The sequence below is a fragment of the Harmonia axyridis genome, chromosome 4 (assembly GCF_914767665.1).
Source record: "Harmonia axyridis chromosome 4, icHarAxyr1.1, whole genome shotgun sequence".
Taxonomy (NCBI): domain Eukaryota; kingdom Metazoa; phylum Arthropoda; class Insecta; order Coleoptera; family Coccinellidae; genus Harmonia; species Harmonia axyridis.
In genome coordinates, this window is record NC_059504.1 from 26,530,216 (window position 1) to 26,543,886 (window position 13,671).

Consider the following 13,671-nt stretch of genomic DNA (forward strand, 5'->3'; position numbering starts at 1 on the left):
TACCGGAAATTTTCAGTTAAACTGAGGAATACACTATTTTCTTTGTCCATCATATTTCTTTCTTCACAAATAACACTCAAAATATTTTTGTTTACAATATCTTACCTTTAGCTGAAAAAGCATGCTGAAGAGGGCGCTGCCTACCCTTGAATCGGGAATAAGAGATCCTGTAATAAAAGATCGCTTATTTGTGAGTTGCAATAACTCTCTATTATATTTATAACAATATTTGCAATATGATTTTGCTGGTGCTGCCATCTAACTTTATTATTATAATAACGAAATAATTTGCCTATAGGTTCCTGCAATACATTTAGGTGGATTGTGAGCATAAACCATAGACCAATACACCGATATCCTTCTAAGCCGATATCAATGATCTCTCTCTCTAACGCCCAGTCCATGTTAATAGCTGCTTTCCAGTCAGGTGCATGTCACCCCGGGGCTCGACGCACTAGGGCTTCCAACCCTTGATATGAGTGGAACTCCCCAAAACGAAACTGTTAAATTGAACGTAAACAAACCAGCTGTCTCGTACCTTATGCGAAGTAACCATAGAATTCTTAGAATGAACTACTAGGTGCTTTCCAGCCAACGTCAGGAGCACCTCGGTACAGCTCCGAAGCGTACCGAAGTGTTCCAGTAAACAGGGCGTCGAGTGCTCGCGTTACCTTCCCCTTTCCTCTGAAGCACCCCCGCATTTGCGGGGCTTCGAGCCCTGACTGGTGTGAGAGAGAAAGAAGACCGTTACTTCGCATAAAAGCTGCTTTCCAATCAGGTGCGTGTCACCCCGGGGCTCGGCGCACTAGAGCTTCGAGCCCTTGCTATGAGTGGAACGCGCCAAAACGAAACTGTCAAATTCAACGTAAACAAACCAGCGTTCTACAGCTGTCTCGTACTTTATGCGAAGTAACGGTCTTCTTTCTCTCTCACGCCTGTCAGGGCTCGAAGCCCCGCAAATGTGGGGGGTGCTTCAGGGGAAAGGGGAAGATAACGCGAGGGCTCGACGCCCTGTTTACTGGAACAGTACAAGTGCATTTCAGTACGCTTCGGAGCTGTACCGAGGAGCTCCTAACGTTGGCTGGAAAGCACTCAATAGGTCTATGATGGGAATGATCAATTCGGACAATGTCAATATTTATAGTTCTACGTCTGCTCACCTTGGCGCTGCATTCTTATTTTCAGATGCCTATAGTGTTTTCTTTAATAATAAAGAAAACTGTATCATCATCTCAAAATGAGATGACGATGATGATACTGAGCATTCAAACAAAAAATTATTCATTATTATATAATCAAAAAATAACAATAAATAGTTATTATTCAAAAAATATTTTAATTTCTATTTGTTTTAAAGATTGATTTAATAGTTTATTTTCATTATTCACAGAAGTGGATGACGTAATTAATTATTGTTTCGGTGACCTGTACCACAAATTTAGTAAGAAATGGCGGACGCAATTATTTAAGAAAAGGGTTTTTGTGAATCAATTTTTTCTAATATATAGTACATTTGCTTGGATATTGATGAATTAGATTGAGTTTAATCGAATTTGTTTAAATAGTGTAGTTCCGGACGTTCAAGGACAATTAACATGGGATGAAATAAATCAACTTGCTTCAGTCTTTGTTGGTATTAAATATAAGATTCAAAGTACCTTTTCAGTATTTTTGTTCATCAGTTTCGTTATGGAAATAGACGTAACGGATGAAGCAAATACTGAAAAGATCGAGAGCTCTTCAAGTCAAAGTGAAAATGAAAACTCCACAAAAATAACAACTGTCAACAACACAACAGTATCTAATATTGTTAACAGAGAACATGAAAATAATAACATATTGAATAGAAAAGGAGCCAAGCATGCATTACGACAACAAGCAAAGAGAAGGAAGAAAAATACTACTATAGCATCTGGTAATGCTGCTTCTGTACCCAGAATAATCGTAAAGCCCCTTCCTCCTCAGTCTATTGAAGAAATACCTGTAGATACACATATTAATTTTCAATCTCCACCACAGGCTAAAACAATGAGAGAAGTATTAGCTTCAATACCAGGATTCAATATGAAACATCGTAAAAGAACTAATAAGAAATTATCAACAGCAGCTCAACTTGAACAAACTAAGGAAGGTCATATTGATTTAGAAACTCCAGATTCTATATTAGTAAATACAAACCTTCGGCTTTTATTAAATAAAGCCACATTTTCTGCATTACCTATGTTGTACCAACATAAGCTTATACAATTGCTACCAAGTGTTGATAGACACATGATAATTAGTTCCACAGATCCTAACTCTCTTGAACTAAGTAATTCTGGTTTGAACAATGAGTTTTTTGCTAGGGCTTGTCTTGAATGGCAAGATAGATTAGCTGAAGGGGAATTTACACCAGAAAATCAACAAAAATTGAAGCTAGAAGCAGATAAGGAACGAAGCAAATTGGATCCTTGGAAATTGAAACATTTTGAACCAATTTGGGGTGATAGAGGTCATTCATATGGGCCTGAATCTTCGACTTCTACAACTCATAGTTCAGGAAGGCCACCTTTGAAAACAACAATTAAACTCAGACACTCAACTGTAAATAGTTCAAGAAGTAAATCAACAAATCCACCTCCAATTAAAAGATTAAGAACAGTTGGTGCAATGACAAGATCCTGTTTGAAAGAACTGGAAAATAGAACAGAACCAGCAGCTCTTGATGAAACAACAAAATCTAATATTCCTGATTTGTTGCCAATTAAATCTCTTAAATCTCATACTACAAAAGAAGACTCAATTAGTGTAGTAGGGATTGCTCAACTCTCTGAAATAGAAGAGTCAAAATATAGTGATAATTTTAGTTTAGAAAAAGACAATTGTATAATCAATATTAGTGATACTATATTACAAAATAATGAGGAAACAATCATTATATGTAGAGCAAGTGATGAAAGGAAACGTAGAAGATCAGAAAGTTCAGAAAGGGAAGAACGAACTCATAAGCGTTTAACACCTAGTCCTCTTCATGTAGATATAGTGGAGGATTCTGTATATACTGGTGAAAATATTTGCAATGATGCTATGGATGATAGTATGGATGAACAAGATCATAAATTATCTGAAAACTCTGACCCCATTTCTGATCCTATTGAATTAGATGAAATGGATGAAAATAAAACCATTACAGAATATGAAGATAGTAATAGCTCAAATGCTCAGGATGAAATGTATTGTCATTCCTCCATGCAAAACACAGTAATGGAAACTCAGAATGAAAATGAAACAGTTGATTTATCTGAGTTGAACTGTGATTTGAAAGATGATAACTGCTTTACCGATGATTCCACCACAACCGATGGTAAAACTGAAGAAGAGATTGAGAACAGTCCTTTTGAGGATATATCTGATACTATCACTCTTAATGAATCTCAAAACGATTGTACAGAACCTGTTGATCCCTTGCTTCTGACAAAAGCAGATGAGAGCTGTGAAAAACCAGATGATGTAGAAGAAGGTTCCTCACAAGACATTCCGGATACTTTTCAGATATTACCTAATACTCTCATTATTCAGCAAGAATCTTTGCTTATAGAAAAGGATTCATGTTCTGAAATATGTGAATCTGTGAATTGTATTCAAGAATCGGCGGAAAAATTAGAGGCTAGTGTTGAAGAATCGGACCTAGTTATAGCTCAACTTACTCAAACTACTTACAATGCATCTACAAGTATTGCTGATGAAGATGCTAATGAAGACCGCTTTATTGATGCCGAGAATTATGTTTTGGAATCTGGACAGATAACTGTCACTGAAAAAATTGATAAACCAGAAACAGAAATGGATATACAGGCTACTCTATTTGGAAACAATATGATTGCAGGTGAGTCATTTAATTTTTCTTTTTCACAACACATCTTATTTTGCACCATAGTAAAGTTGTATCACAGTGAACCTATTCTAGCAAAACAATTTCACTCTTTTTTGGGTTTGAGAATAAGAGCACATATTAAAAAAAAATATATATATATATATATATATATATATATATCGGGTGTCCCAAGGTGAGTGGCCTATTAGATTATTATGGAAACTATTGATGGTAAAGATTTCAAATTTTGTGGATAGATATTTGGCCATGTAAGGTACATTTTCAAAATAATTTCACATTTCCAGTGTTGCCGGATGTACGACAATTTGGCAACAACTTTGTTATTTTAAATGGGACATCAGGTATTTCTATTTTTTTTATGATACTCCATAAAATATTAAATCTATTCACTCTTACTTTTCCATCCCTATCTTTAACGGTTTTTGAGTTATTAATCATTTTTCGAAATTTTAGATCAAATTAGCGTATTACGAAAATGACTCTAGTTCGCTCAATATTTGAGATTTAAGTCAGAAATTTTGCAAGTCGTTAGATATTGATCTGATCTGTGTCACTCCTTTTGAATTATGGTTGTCAATAATACAGGACGGACCAAAAAAAATCATCATTTGCCAAGTTACAAAATTGTAAAAAAGTCTATTTTTTCAAATTAGACACCTAGTATATTTTTCAATTTTTGGAATCAGTACAACACACTCTACAATTTTTTTATTCACGTCCCTATACCTATCTCAACTGGATTCCGAGTTATATGCGTTATATGTGTATTTCTTTCTTGAGCCATTATTTATAGAAAAACCTCGGAACAAAACACCTGTTAGGCAATAATTGTTTATTTCGACATTTTTGGATTGAACTGATTCATTGATATATCGATCTATGAACGATATAGAGAAAATAACAATACAAAAGAAATTAACGCTTATTGAATCAATGTGAAATCTAATAAACGCATATAACTCCGAATCCAGTTGAGATAGGTATAGAGACGTGAATAGAAAAATTGTAGAGTGTGTTGTACTGATTCCAAAAATTGAAAAATATACTAGGTGTCTAATTTGAAAAAATAGACTTTTTTACAATTTTGTAACTTGGCAAATGATGATTTTTTTTGGTCCGTCCTGTATTATTGACAACCATATTTCAAAAGGAGTCACACAGATCAGATCAATATCTAACGACTTGCAAAATTTCTGACTTAAATCTCAAATATTGAGCGAACTAGAGTCATTTTCGTTATACGCTAATTTGATCTGAAATTTCGAAAAATAATTAATAACTCAAAAACCGTTAAAGATAGGGATGGAAAAGTAAGAGTGAATAGATTTAATATTTTATGGAGTATCATAAAAAAAATAGAAATACCTGATGTCCCATTTAAAATAACAAAGTTGTTGCCAAATTGTCGTACATCCGGCAACACTGGAAATGTGAAATTATTTTAAAAATGTACCTTACATAGCCAAATATCTATCCACAAAATTTGAAATCTTTACCATCAATAGTTTCCATAATAATCTAATAGGCCACTCACCTTGGGACACCCGATATATATATATATATATAAAGCACAAAAGGATAAGGACAGTCCCTCACAGAGAAATGCTAACCGTAGACACGTGTTTCGGGCTTTCGGCCCTCATCAGTACGGTGAAAAAGTGTTAGGATGAGCAACACTTGAAACAAACAACAAACAAACAGAGTCAACAACAGAAGCCAGCCGTCCATTTGTGGTTTCAGCAGGAAGACCCAATGGGTTTTCGGGAAACAACCAACATCACCACGTAGGAAGCTATAGCTACCTGCGTGAATTCCGAGTCCAGGGATAATCACATGTGTAAAGGATAACGAGGGTTTTTGTTCATAAAACAAAGCACAAAAGGATAAGGACAGTCCCTCACAGAGAAATGCTAACCGTAGACACGTGTTTCGGGCTTTCGGCCCTCATCAGTACGGTGAAAAAGTGTTAGGATGAGCAACACTTGAAACAAACAACAAACAAACAGAGTCAACAGTCAGAGTCAAGTGTTGCTCATCCTAACACTTTTTCACCGTACTGATGAGGGCCGAAAGCCCGAAACACGTGTCTACGGTTAGCATTTCTCTGTGAGGGACTGTCCTTATCCTTTTGTGCTTTGTTTTATGAACAAAAACCCTCGTTATCCTTTACACATATATATATATATATATACAGGGTGTAGTGTAATTAATGGATAATCCTGTACTGGCGAATAGGGGAGGTCATGGCCGACCAAAAATGTAAAGTTATGTTCAGTAAAAATATCATAGTTTTCTAGATATCGGACAATTTCATTTTTTTCTAAAAAGTGCACCTTCACTCCCTAAATTCATTGCTGTGATCACAAATCTTGTTATTTCTTTGGGAATTGTTTTTTATTTTACTCTCAAATAGCTGTACTATGAGATAAACTACCAAATTCCTACCATCTTGCTTAATTAAGAAAAAAAAAGTATGATAATCCTCATGTTTGCACTTTTTAGAAAAAAATGAAATTGTCCGATATCTCGAAAACTATGATATTTTTACTGAACATAACTTTACATTTTCTGGTCAGCCATGACCTCCCCTTTTCGCCATTACAGGATTATCCATTAATTACGCCACACCCTGTATATATATTTCATAAAAAAACAGTGCCTATTTATACAAACATGTAAAGACATGATTAAAAATATAATATTTAATGGAATGTGTGAGAAAATATTTGTTTTGGCAGAACTTTTTCTTGAGTTTGATTTTTACTTTGCTTGTTTCTAATCATGCAATACAAGCAATATATCGACAATATGGTTGAGCATATTAAATATCAATAGATGAAAAAAATACTACAGTGTGCAGCATTTTTGATTTTTTATTAAAAGAAAACAATGATGAAAAAACAAACAAATTACCTGCCCAGGCATATTTATCACAGGTGTAATCATTTAAGAAGGTTTATAACAATGCAAAAGGTGATGTCAGATGAAGAAAAGCAGTTAAATAATCAATAACAAATTTGAAAGTCTCAAAAAACAATGGTGTACATCCATATAATATCCACACAAGGTGGATCATATATCAAACTGTCCAGCGGAATATTCACATATTTGGCCATCATCCTAAACAGGGTGGCAACCACCTCAAGAATTGCAAATGGCAAAAGTGACACAAATATTTTTCAATTCTGTTAATGACTATTCTAAAATCTTTCTGTTTAGGGTTTGCTTCAGATTAAAAAAACTCATTGGAAGTGCTGATTGAAATGCATTATATGATTGAGTTTCTGAACAAATCCTAAGTATTGAGATGTTGGATTTGTATTTATCAACATTTTGTAGAACACATATGTGATCAAAAGATAAACAATAATAACAAGCTTATCAACTGCAATAAGTGTTTTTCATAATCTAATTATTCGAGTTCTTGATAAGGTTCATATTAGTGTAACTGACAAAGCCGCAAAACTTTTAGTTCTCATACTAATTGCATCCTTGGTCTTTTACCAGAAACTTCAGGAGTTTAGTGAACAAGTTCTCACTGGATCTGGAATGAACATTATACATAACTCCATACTCTTGAAATATGTAAAATCCAGAAATCAAATGAAAAAATCAGTTCGTCTGTCGTCCTCAGGAACTAAAATATGTTTTTGCACAAAATTTTTTACGAAAATCAATTCTATTGATCCTTCTAGGTCAAGAATATGATCCATGCATTCTTTTAACAATAAATGAAGGGAACAAAATAAAAAATTTATTTCTCTAAAGCTTAACATCATAAAGAAATATATATTACTACTATGATACTGAAGATAATACTTTTTACCTCAAAGTTTTAGTGATATAACTTTTTGAATGTACATATTATTTTCTGCATTCAACGACCTCTGACACGGAGGACCCGAGTTTAAATCCATCATAAACTTACTTCTTCGTTCCTTTTGTTAATTGCTTTTTTAATAATTAGAGATACCATGGTATAAAATTAGTGTTTTTATATTCGATATACAGTAATGCATGGATAATCTGAACAGAAAGTTCTCAGGCCCCATTTGGTTTATCAAATCATTCGGATTATAGAAATCATATTGCATGATATCTATAATCCGAACACGTTTGTATTATAGATTCATTTTTAGCGAGTGCAAACACATTTTTCATGAGAAAAATGCTGTTTTTTAAATAAAAATATATAATTCAAAGTAAAAAAGAACTTCTTTGTTAGTTTTTTCATGCTCATATTGACAGCCTATTGTCGAATTCTTCTTAGAAGAATCAATTCATGCAGTGGAAATTCATTTTCCTTAGCCCATTAAAGACATGAGCATTTTCTTCTTCATCACCTCCTGTCCATGTTTGAACTTCTGTTTCATCTTACTAAATCAAGACCTTCTCCTAATTCACTCAAAGGAATAAAATATTCTGGATTCACTTCTTCTGTTCGGATTGCAGAATTTAGGTTGTTCTGATTGTATATATCATTTTAGGATTTAGGGTACTTCGAATTATCAGGGTTTCAGATACATTACTCTACTTTTTTATGGATGCTCATTTTTATTTTATTTTTATTTCTATGAAAATAACTGTAGGTACTGGAGTGATTCAAATCCTACAATTCTAAGAACAGTAAACAAGTTGAATGGCTGGGCTGGAATTTTGGGAAGCAGTAAAGGATTACTGTTTCCCCAAATTTGAAAGGTAAATCTCATCCCAATCTATTCCAAAATCCCATCTTACCTCGCATTGAAGAGATTCTAGAAAATTATTACATAAAACATATTTTTCAAATGAGATGGTGTTCGCCACAGTATACAGACACAGTACTAAGACTTTTTGAATAATAATTTTCCCAATAATTGGAAGGAGAGGTCCTATTGAATTGCCTTTAACATCTCCTAATTTGATACCTTTTGACTTTGTTTTTAGGGTTATTTGGAGAGTGTTGTGTTTGAGACAATACCTGCTTTTGTAGAAGAAAATTTTACAGAATGAAAGAGAAAATGTTGAACAAAAACCCTATCAAGAAATGAATGATAGACAATTTGAACATCTTATTAATTAAAATTCGTTTATAAACTCAACTACTTAATGCTCCTCCATACTCATAAATTGGATTGCAAAACCTTCAAAATTATATTTTGCTTGTCCCCTATTGCCATTTAATATTATAGTTGCCATCCTACTAAATAGGATGATTGTGTACCCACAAATTTGCAATCATAGATAAAAATTGGTTTTCCTGAAAACCCCATACCTATAGAAATATTCAGCTGGAGTATTTATATTTGCCAATTTATTCACTGACATATCTATGTTTGTTGATACTTATTGTAGAGAGTACTAAGGTTAATTATTCAAGCATCTGCCATTGTTATTACAAACAGGCTTTTGCTTGGAAATTGTTTTGTTAATAGTCACACCTTATATACTTGGCAATATTGAATTTCAAAACATATTTTTTAATTTATATTTATGATTCATCGTACATGTTATACATTCTTCATAATTTCTTTCAGATACCAGGGATTGTTGTTGGGGTCTTGTTGATTCAAGCAGTGAAAAATTATTGCAAGTACCTCTACAAGCATTAGATAGTGTTACTCAAGTTGTGCCATCTAGTATTATTCCTCAAGAGACAGCTGATGTGACAGAAAATGTGGAAGTCATTCCTATGAAGGAAGAATTGGAAGTGAGATTAGAACAAGGAAATTTTCCTGTCCCTAGTGATTGGCATTATGATGTTAAAATGGACTCTGAGACTGTTGCTGCCACCCTTGAAATGACAGTCTCTCAAGAGAAAACTCAGGAGAAACCAAAACGTCTGAATAGTTTCCCTGATTATTCGGCTACTAGAAACCAGGTCAAGCTAGAATTAGAAGTAACATTAACTCCAGAAATTGTGAGTTCTGACAACTTGATCACAAGTACGGTGAATAATAGCTGCAGTAGCGGGAATTCAACAGTTACCCCAGCTGTGAATAAAACTTTAACCACAGTTATACCTCCAACTACCGTTATCCCTCCAACAACTATTGTGTGTTTGCCATCTGTAGTGAGTTCAGCTGCAGTAATGAATTCTGGCGTGAATGAAGTGACCCATACCTCCCCTTTGCCAAGACCTGGTATGGTACAAAGCTCCAGCGCCTTACCCTTTTTAGCTCTCAGTTCATCCCAGCCCATACGTGCAGTACCAACGCACAGTAAGGCCAAACCTAAAATGTCCTCAGGTGGAAACCGTAATAGAAGCAATAACAAACCGCCTCCAGGAGCAGTTAACCTGGAAAGGAGTTATCAAATATGTCAGGCAGTTATTCAGAATAGCCCAAACCGTGATCAGTTGAGGTGTCAGCTGAAACCACCGCCATCACTCCTTGCAGCAGTTGCAACTAATAATGCCAAAAAGGTTGAGAACAACAAGCAAACTCAATACAGTTCAATAACATCATCCAGAACGAATAAGACTTTCACTCCGCCATTGGCATCATCAGTAAGCTACCAGATGGCTCCTGGCACCAATGGAGTATCGGGTATTGGGCAGAAATCAAGAGTTATGCCTTTTCAACAAAGACAACCCAGTCCTCCTGTTGTGTTGAGACATGTTTTCACCTCTGGTCAGAGAATCCCTGTAACAATGGCAGTTTTACCGCAAACTTCAAATCTTAGCCCTGAAGTAAGTGAGTTAATAGGTTTATTTATATATACCTGTCATATAATTTTCTTTGTTTCTGAAATTGTAGAATTGTAGGTTCAGATAAAAACAAGATCATTCAAGCAAATGTATGACCTAGTTTTATGTGAATATATCTTTGTGAGATACTCGTAGATTTTTTTAAGGTTAATACTTTGCTCACTTTTACACAAATATAAGAAATATACAACAAAAATTCAAATGAAATACCCCAGGTTTGAATCTGTTAGCCAAAGACATTTTTTGAGTACAAGGAACTATTCTACCATTTTATTGTGGTAAACAGTAACAGTGCTGAGCCTAAAGAGGTCACAGTAAATTGGCCAAAATAGAAAATTACAGGTTCTCATAATTCTCTAAGCTCTGTGAAGTCCTACAGAAGCTTAGAAGACTAAGGATAAAAACATTAAACAGAATTTTATTAGTTATTGAGAAGTATAAATGGTTTTGATTATTCATTTATTATGCAATTTGTGAATTGGAGTGAGATTGGTTTCTGAAATTCATAAGCATTTGTCTATGTTGGACTAGAAGCAATTTTTATAATATTAAAGTGCTTTCAAGAATATACAGTCTGATTTATATTTATTTCAATACACTTTTTATTAATAAATCTAATTTTATTTCTTTTATCAAGTTTATGAGAAATGCTGAGATATTACTTAAAAAGATGAATTTCCGACAAGTAAAGACTGAGACAATCAAACACTTGAAAAGAAGTAAGTGGACCTTTTTTTTTTTCAGGTGGTTGATGCTCAAAACCATATGGGCAATGTTGGTCAATATATTCTTGTTCAAAGAGCAAGTATTAATGATCATCATGTACCTCGTTCTTCAAGCGCACCACCCTCACATCCCCAGATCGGGAATACAATAAATACATCAAATAGCATCCAACAAATTATCTCTATGACCTCAAGAGGACGACCTGGCAGTGTTGATACGGAGCACTCTATTCAGGCTCAGCCATCTAACGACTGCATAGTGCAGAGCCCAAATCCTGGTACGCAGGCAGTTACCCGCAGACACAGGCTACCCCCAGGCGTGGTATATGGAGATGTAAGCTTAGAGAACCCTCTCCACAACTACACGATCATAGGAGACAATGTTCTAGCTGACCATCCTGCTGCTGCCATGCAATCTCAGAAGACAAGGTCCAATGATAGTTCTTGTGCTTGTAGCCTCAAAGCTATGGTTGTTTGTAAAAAATGTGGGGCATTTTGTCACGACGATTGTATAGGACCTAATAAGCTGTGCCGTACTTGCTTTATTCGGTAGGTAGGTATATAATAAGCATGTCATATTAAGTACCTCAATTTTATTTGTTGGTTATAAGGGAGTGGAATTAATCAATTAATAATGTATTTTGTTATGTTGAACAATGATTTTTCAGTGTTGAATGAAAATCGTAATGAAGTAAATTCGTACATTTTTATATGAGCACAGGGTCGATAATCAAACTAGATAAAGTTGTAAATAGCTTTTTTCCAAAATCAATTAGATTTGATGGCAGCTCATTTGTGATGAATGAATATATTTAATAGATCCCCCATAATTCCTTCATCCTTATTATTATAGTTATCCAAAAAGTTAAAAGATTCTATGAACTATAAGTGGTTTATTTAATTTTTTGCATAATATTTTTTGCTGTAGAAAGAACTTTTTTATGTTGTTCAATATTATAAATGTTTCTTGGAATTAACTTGGAGAATCTATGTGCTTAAAATCTAGGTGAATGATGGTAAGTGTACATGGGAGAGTGCAAATGAAAATATTTTTCTATATTTGAAGTTTTGGAAGTGGATTTCGTTCAAGATCAAGTGATGAATTATTACCAACAAATAAAATTTTGCTACCAAAATAAATCACTGTGTTATTATTTAGAAGAAACAAAGAAGACTTGGTAAAGTGATCACTAAAGGGATTAGTTTTTACATTTATTTGTAGTAGATATACATCAATACTCTCTAGTACACTAGATGTTAGCACAAATTATTTATTTATTTTTTAACATTTTTTCATTACATATCATGTTTGTTTATGAAATATCATTCTACTTTCATGAGAGATATAAAAATCTCCAATTGCGATATATTGAATACTGTTGGAAATAGCAGCCTTTTTCAAGAATAAAATTGGGAGAAAGGCAAGAGTATGAGTTATATACTTACTTTATTTTCTCAAGCATAGTTATAAATTTTTTTTCTGTGATATTATTTTGACCTAGTTGTTAGAAATCCAAATTTGGGTAATCAACAAATACTTCAAAAGAAGTTAATATATCTATAATTTCATTGCTCTCCAAATCAATATAGCTATCACTTTTCTCTTACCCCTGTACTATATTTTCAACCAGTGTTATATTTTATTTCTTCAAAGTTTTCTTTATGTTTAATGTAAAGTGCCAAATATTTTGATGGGGGCTATTAGATGAAAAATAGTTTGGAAGAAACGAAATTTGTGTCACTAGAAATTTGAACAGAAAAGTAAAATGTTGTTTCATGAAAATATTCAGTTAATGACATATTTATTATTTTTAAATGTCTTCCAAAAATTCGATTAAATCTTAGCAGAAGGTAATCATCCTCTCACACCTAAAATTTTCAATAAATACTACCTCAGATGTTTTGATGTTTTTCTTTTGTCAATTTTTTGGTATATTCGGTGCAATATTTCTTGAAACTTTTATAAAGACAGAATTTCTGAAAAATATATGTCATTTAGGTATACACTTAAGATTCTCTCCACCATTTGCTTAAACTGCTTTTCTTAGATATTTTTTAGGTATTTAGAATAAAATGTGTATAATGATTATTTTCATAAATCTTATATAGTTTAAGATATAATTTTATGTACAGTATCTTTTTACTTCTTGTGTCACAAACACGATAATTTCAAATGAATGTATATACATATACTGTCCTTTTTTGCTGATTTGAAATACATTACATTGTTTATTTAATTCGTCGTTTTTTACCTTCTTACATGACTCCTTAATCTAAAATAAAAAACATAATGTTTCTGAGCAAAAAGATAATCATTTTTTAACATACTCAAATTGCTTCTATTAATGACAAATGTTTTCAATTAAAAATTTGCATGTGAATTC

At 33.4% G+C, this 13,671-nt stretch overlaps 1 protein-coding gene across 1 annotated transcript; it reads left to right on the forward strand.

Annotated features, from left to right (window-relative positions):
- Window positions 1–1,317: 1,317 nt before the first annotated feature.
- Window positions 1,318–13,524, forward strand: LOC123677432 (polycomb protein Asx). The gene is made up of 3 exons (XM_045613934.1): window positions 1,318–3,865; window positions 9,391–10,544; window positions 11,307–13,524. The coding sequence occupies exons 1-3, from the start codon at window positions 1,690–1,692 to the stop codon at window positions 11,838–11,840; spliced, it is 3,864 nt and encodes a 1,287-aa protein (XP_045469890.1). The 5' UTR covers window positions 1,318–1,689; the 3' UTR covers window positions 11,841–13,524.
- Window positions 13,525–13,671: the final 147 nt, after the last annotated feature.

Bases quoted from the DNA above. Each gene is read 5' to 3' on its own strand.
- LOC123677432 (XM_045613934.1), top strand. From the start codon at position 1,690: ATGGAAATAGACGTAACGGATGAAGCAAATACTGAAAAGATCGAGAGC. The intron at 3,866-9,390 runs GTGAGTCATTTA...AATTTCTTTCAG, and splicing joins TGGAAACAATATGATTGCAG to ATACCAGGGATTGTTGTTGG. The intron at 10,545-11,306 runs GTAAGTGAGTTA...TTTTTTTTTCAG, and splicing joins CTTCAAATCTTAGCCCTGAA to GTGGTTGATGCTCAAAACCA.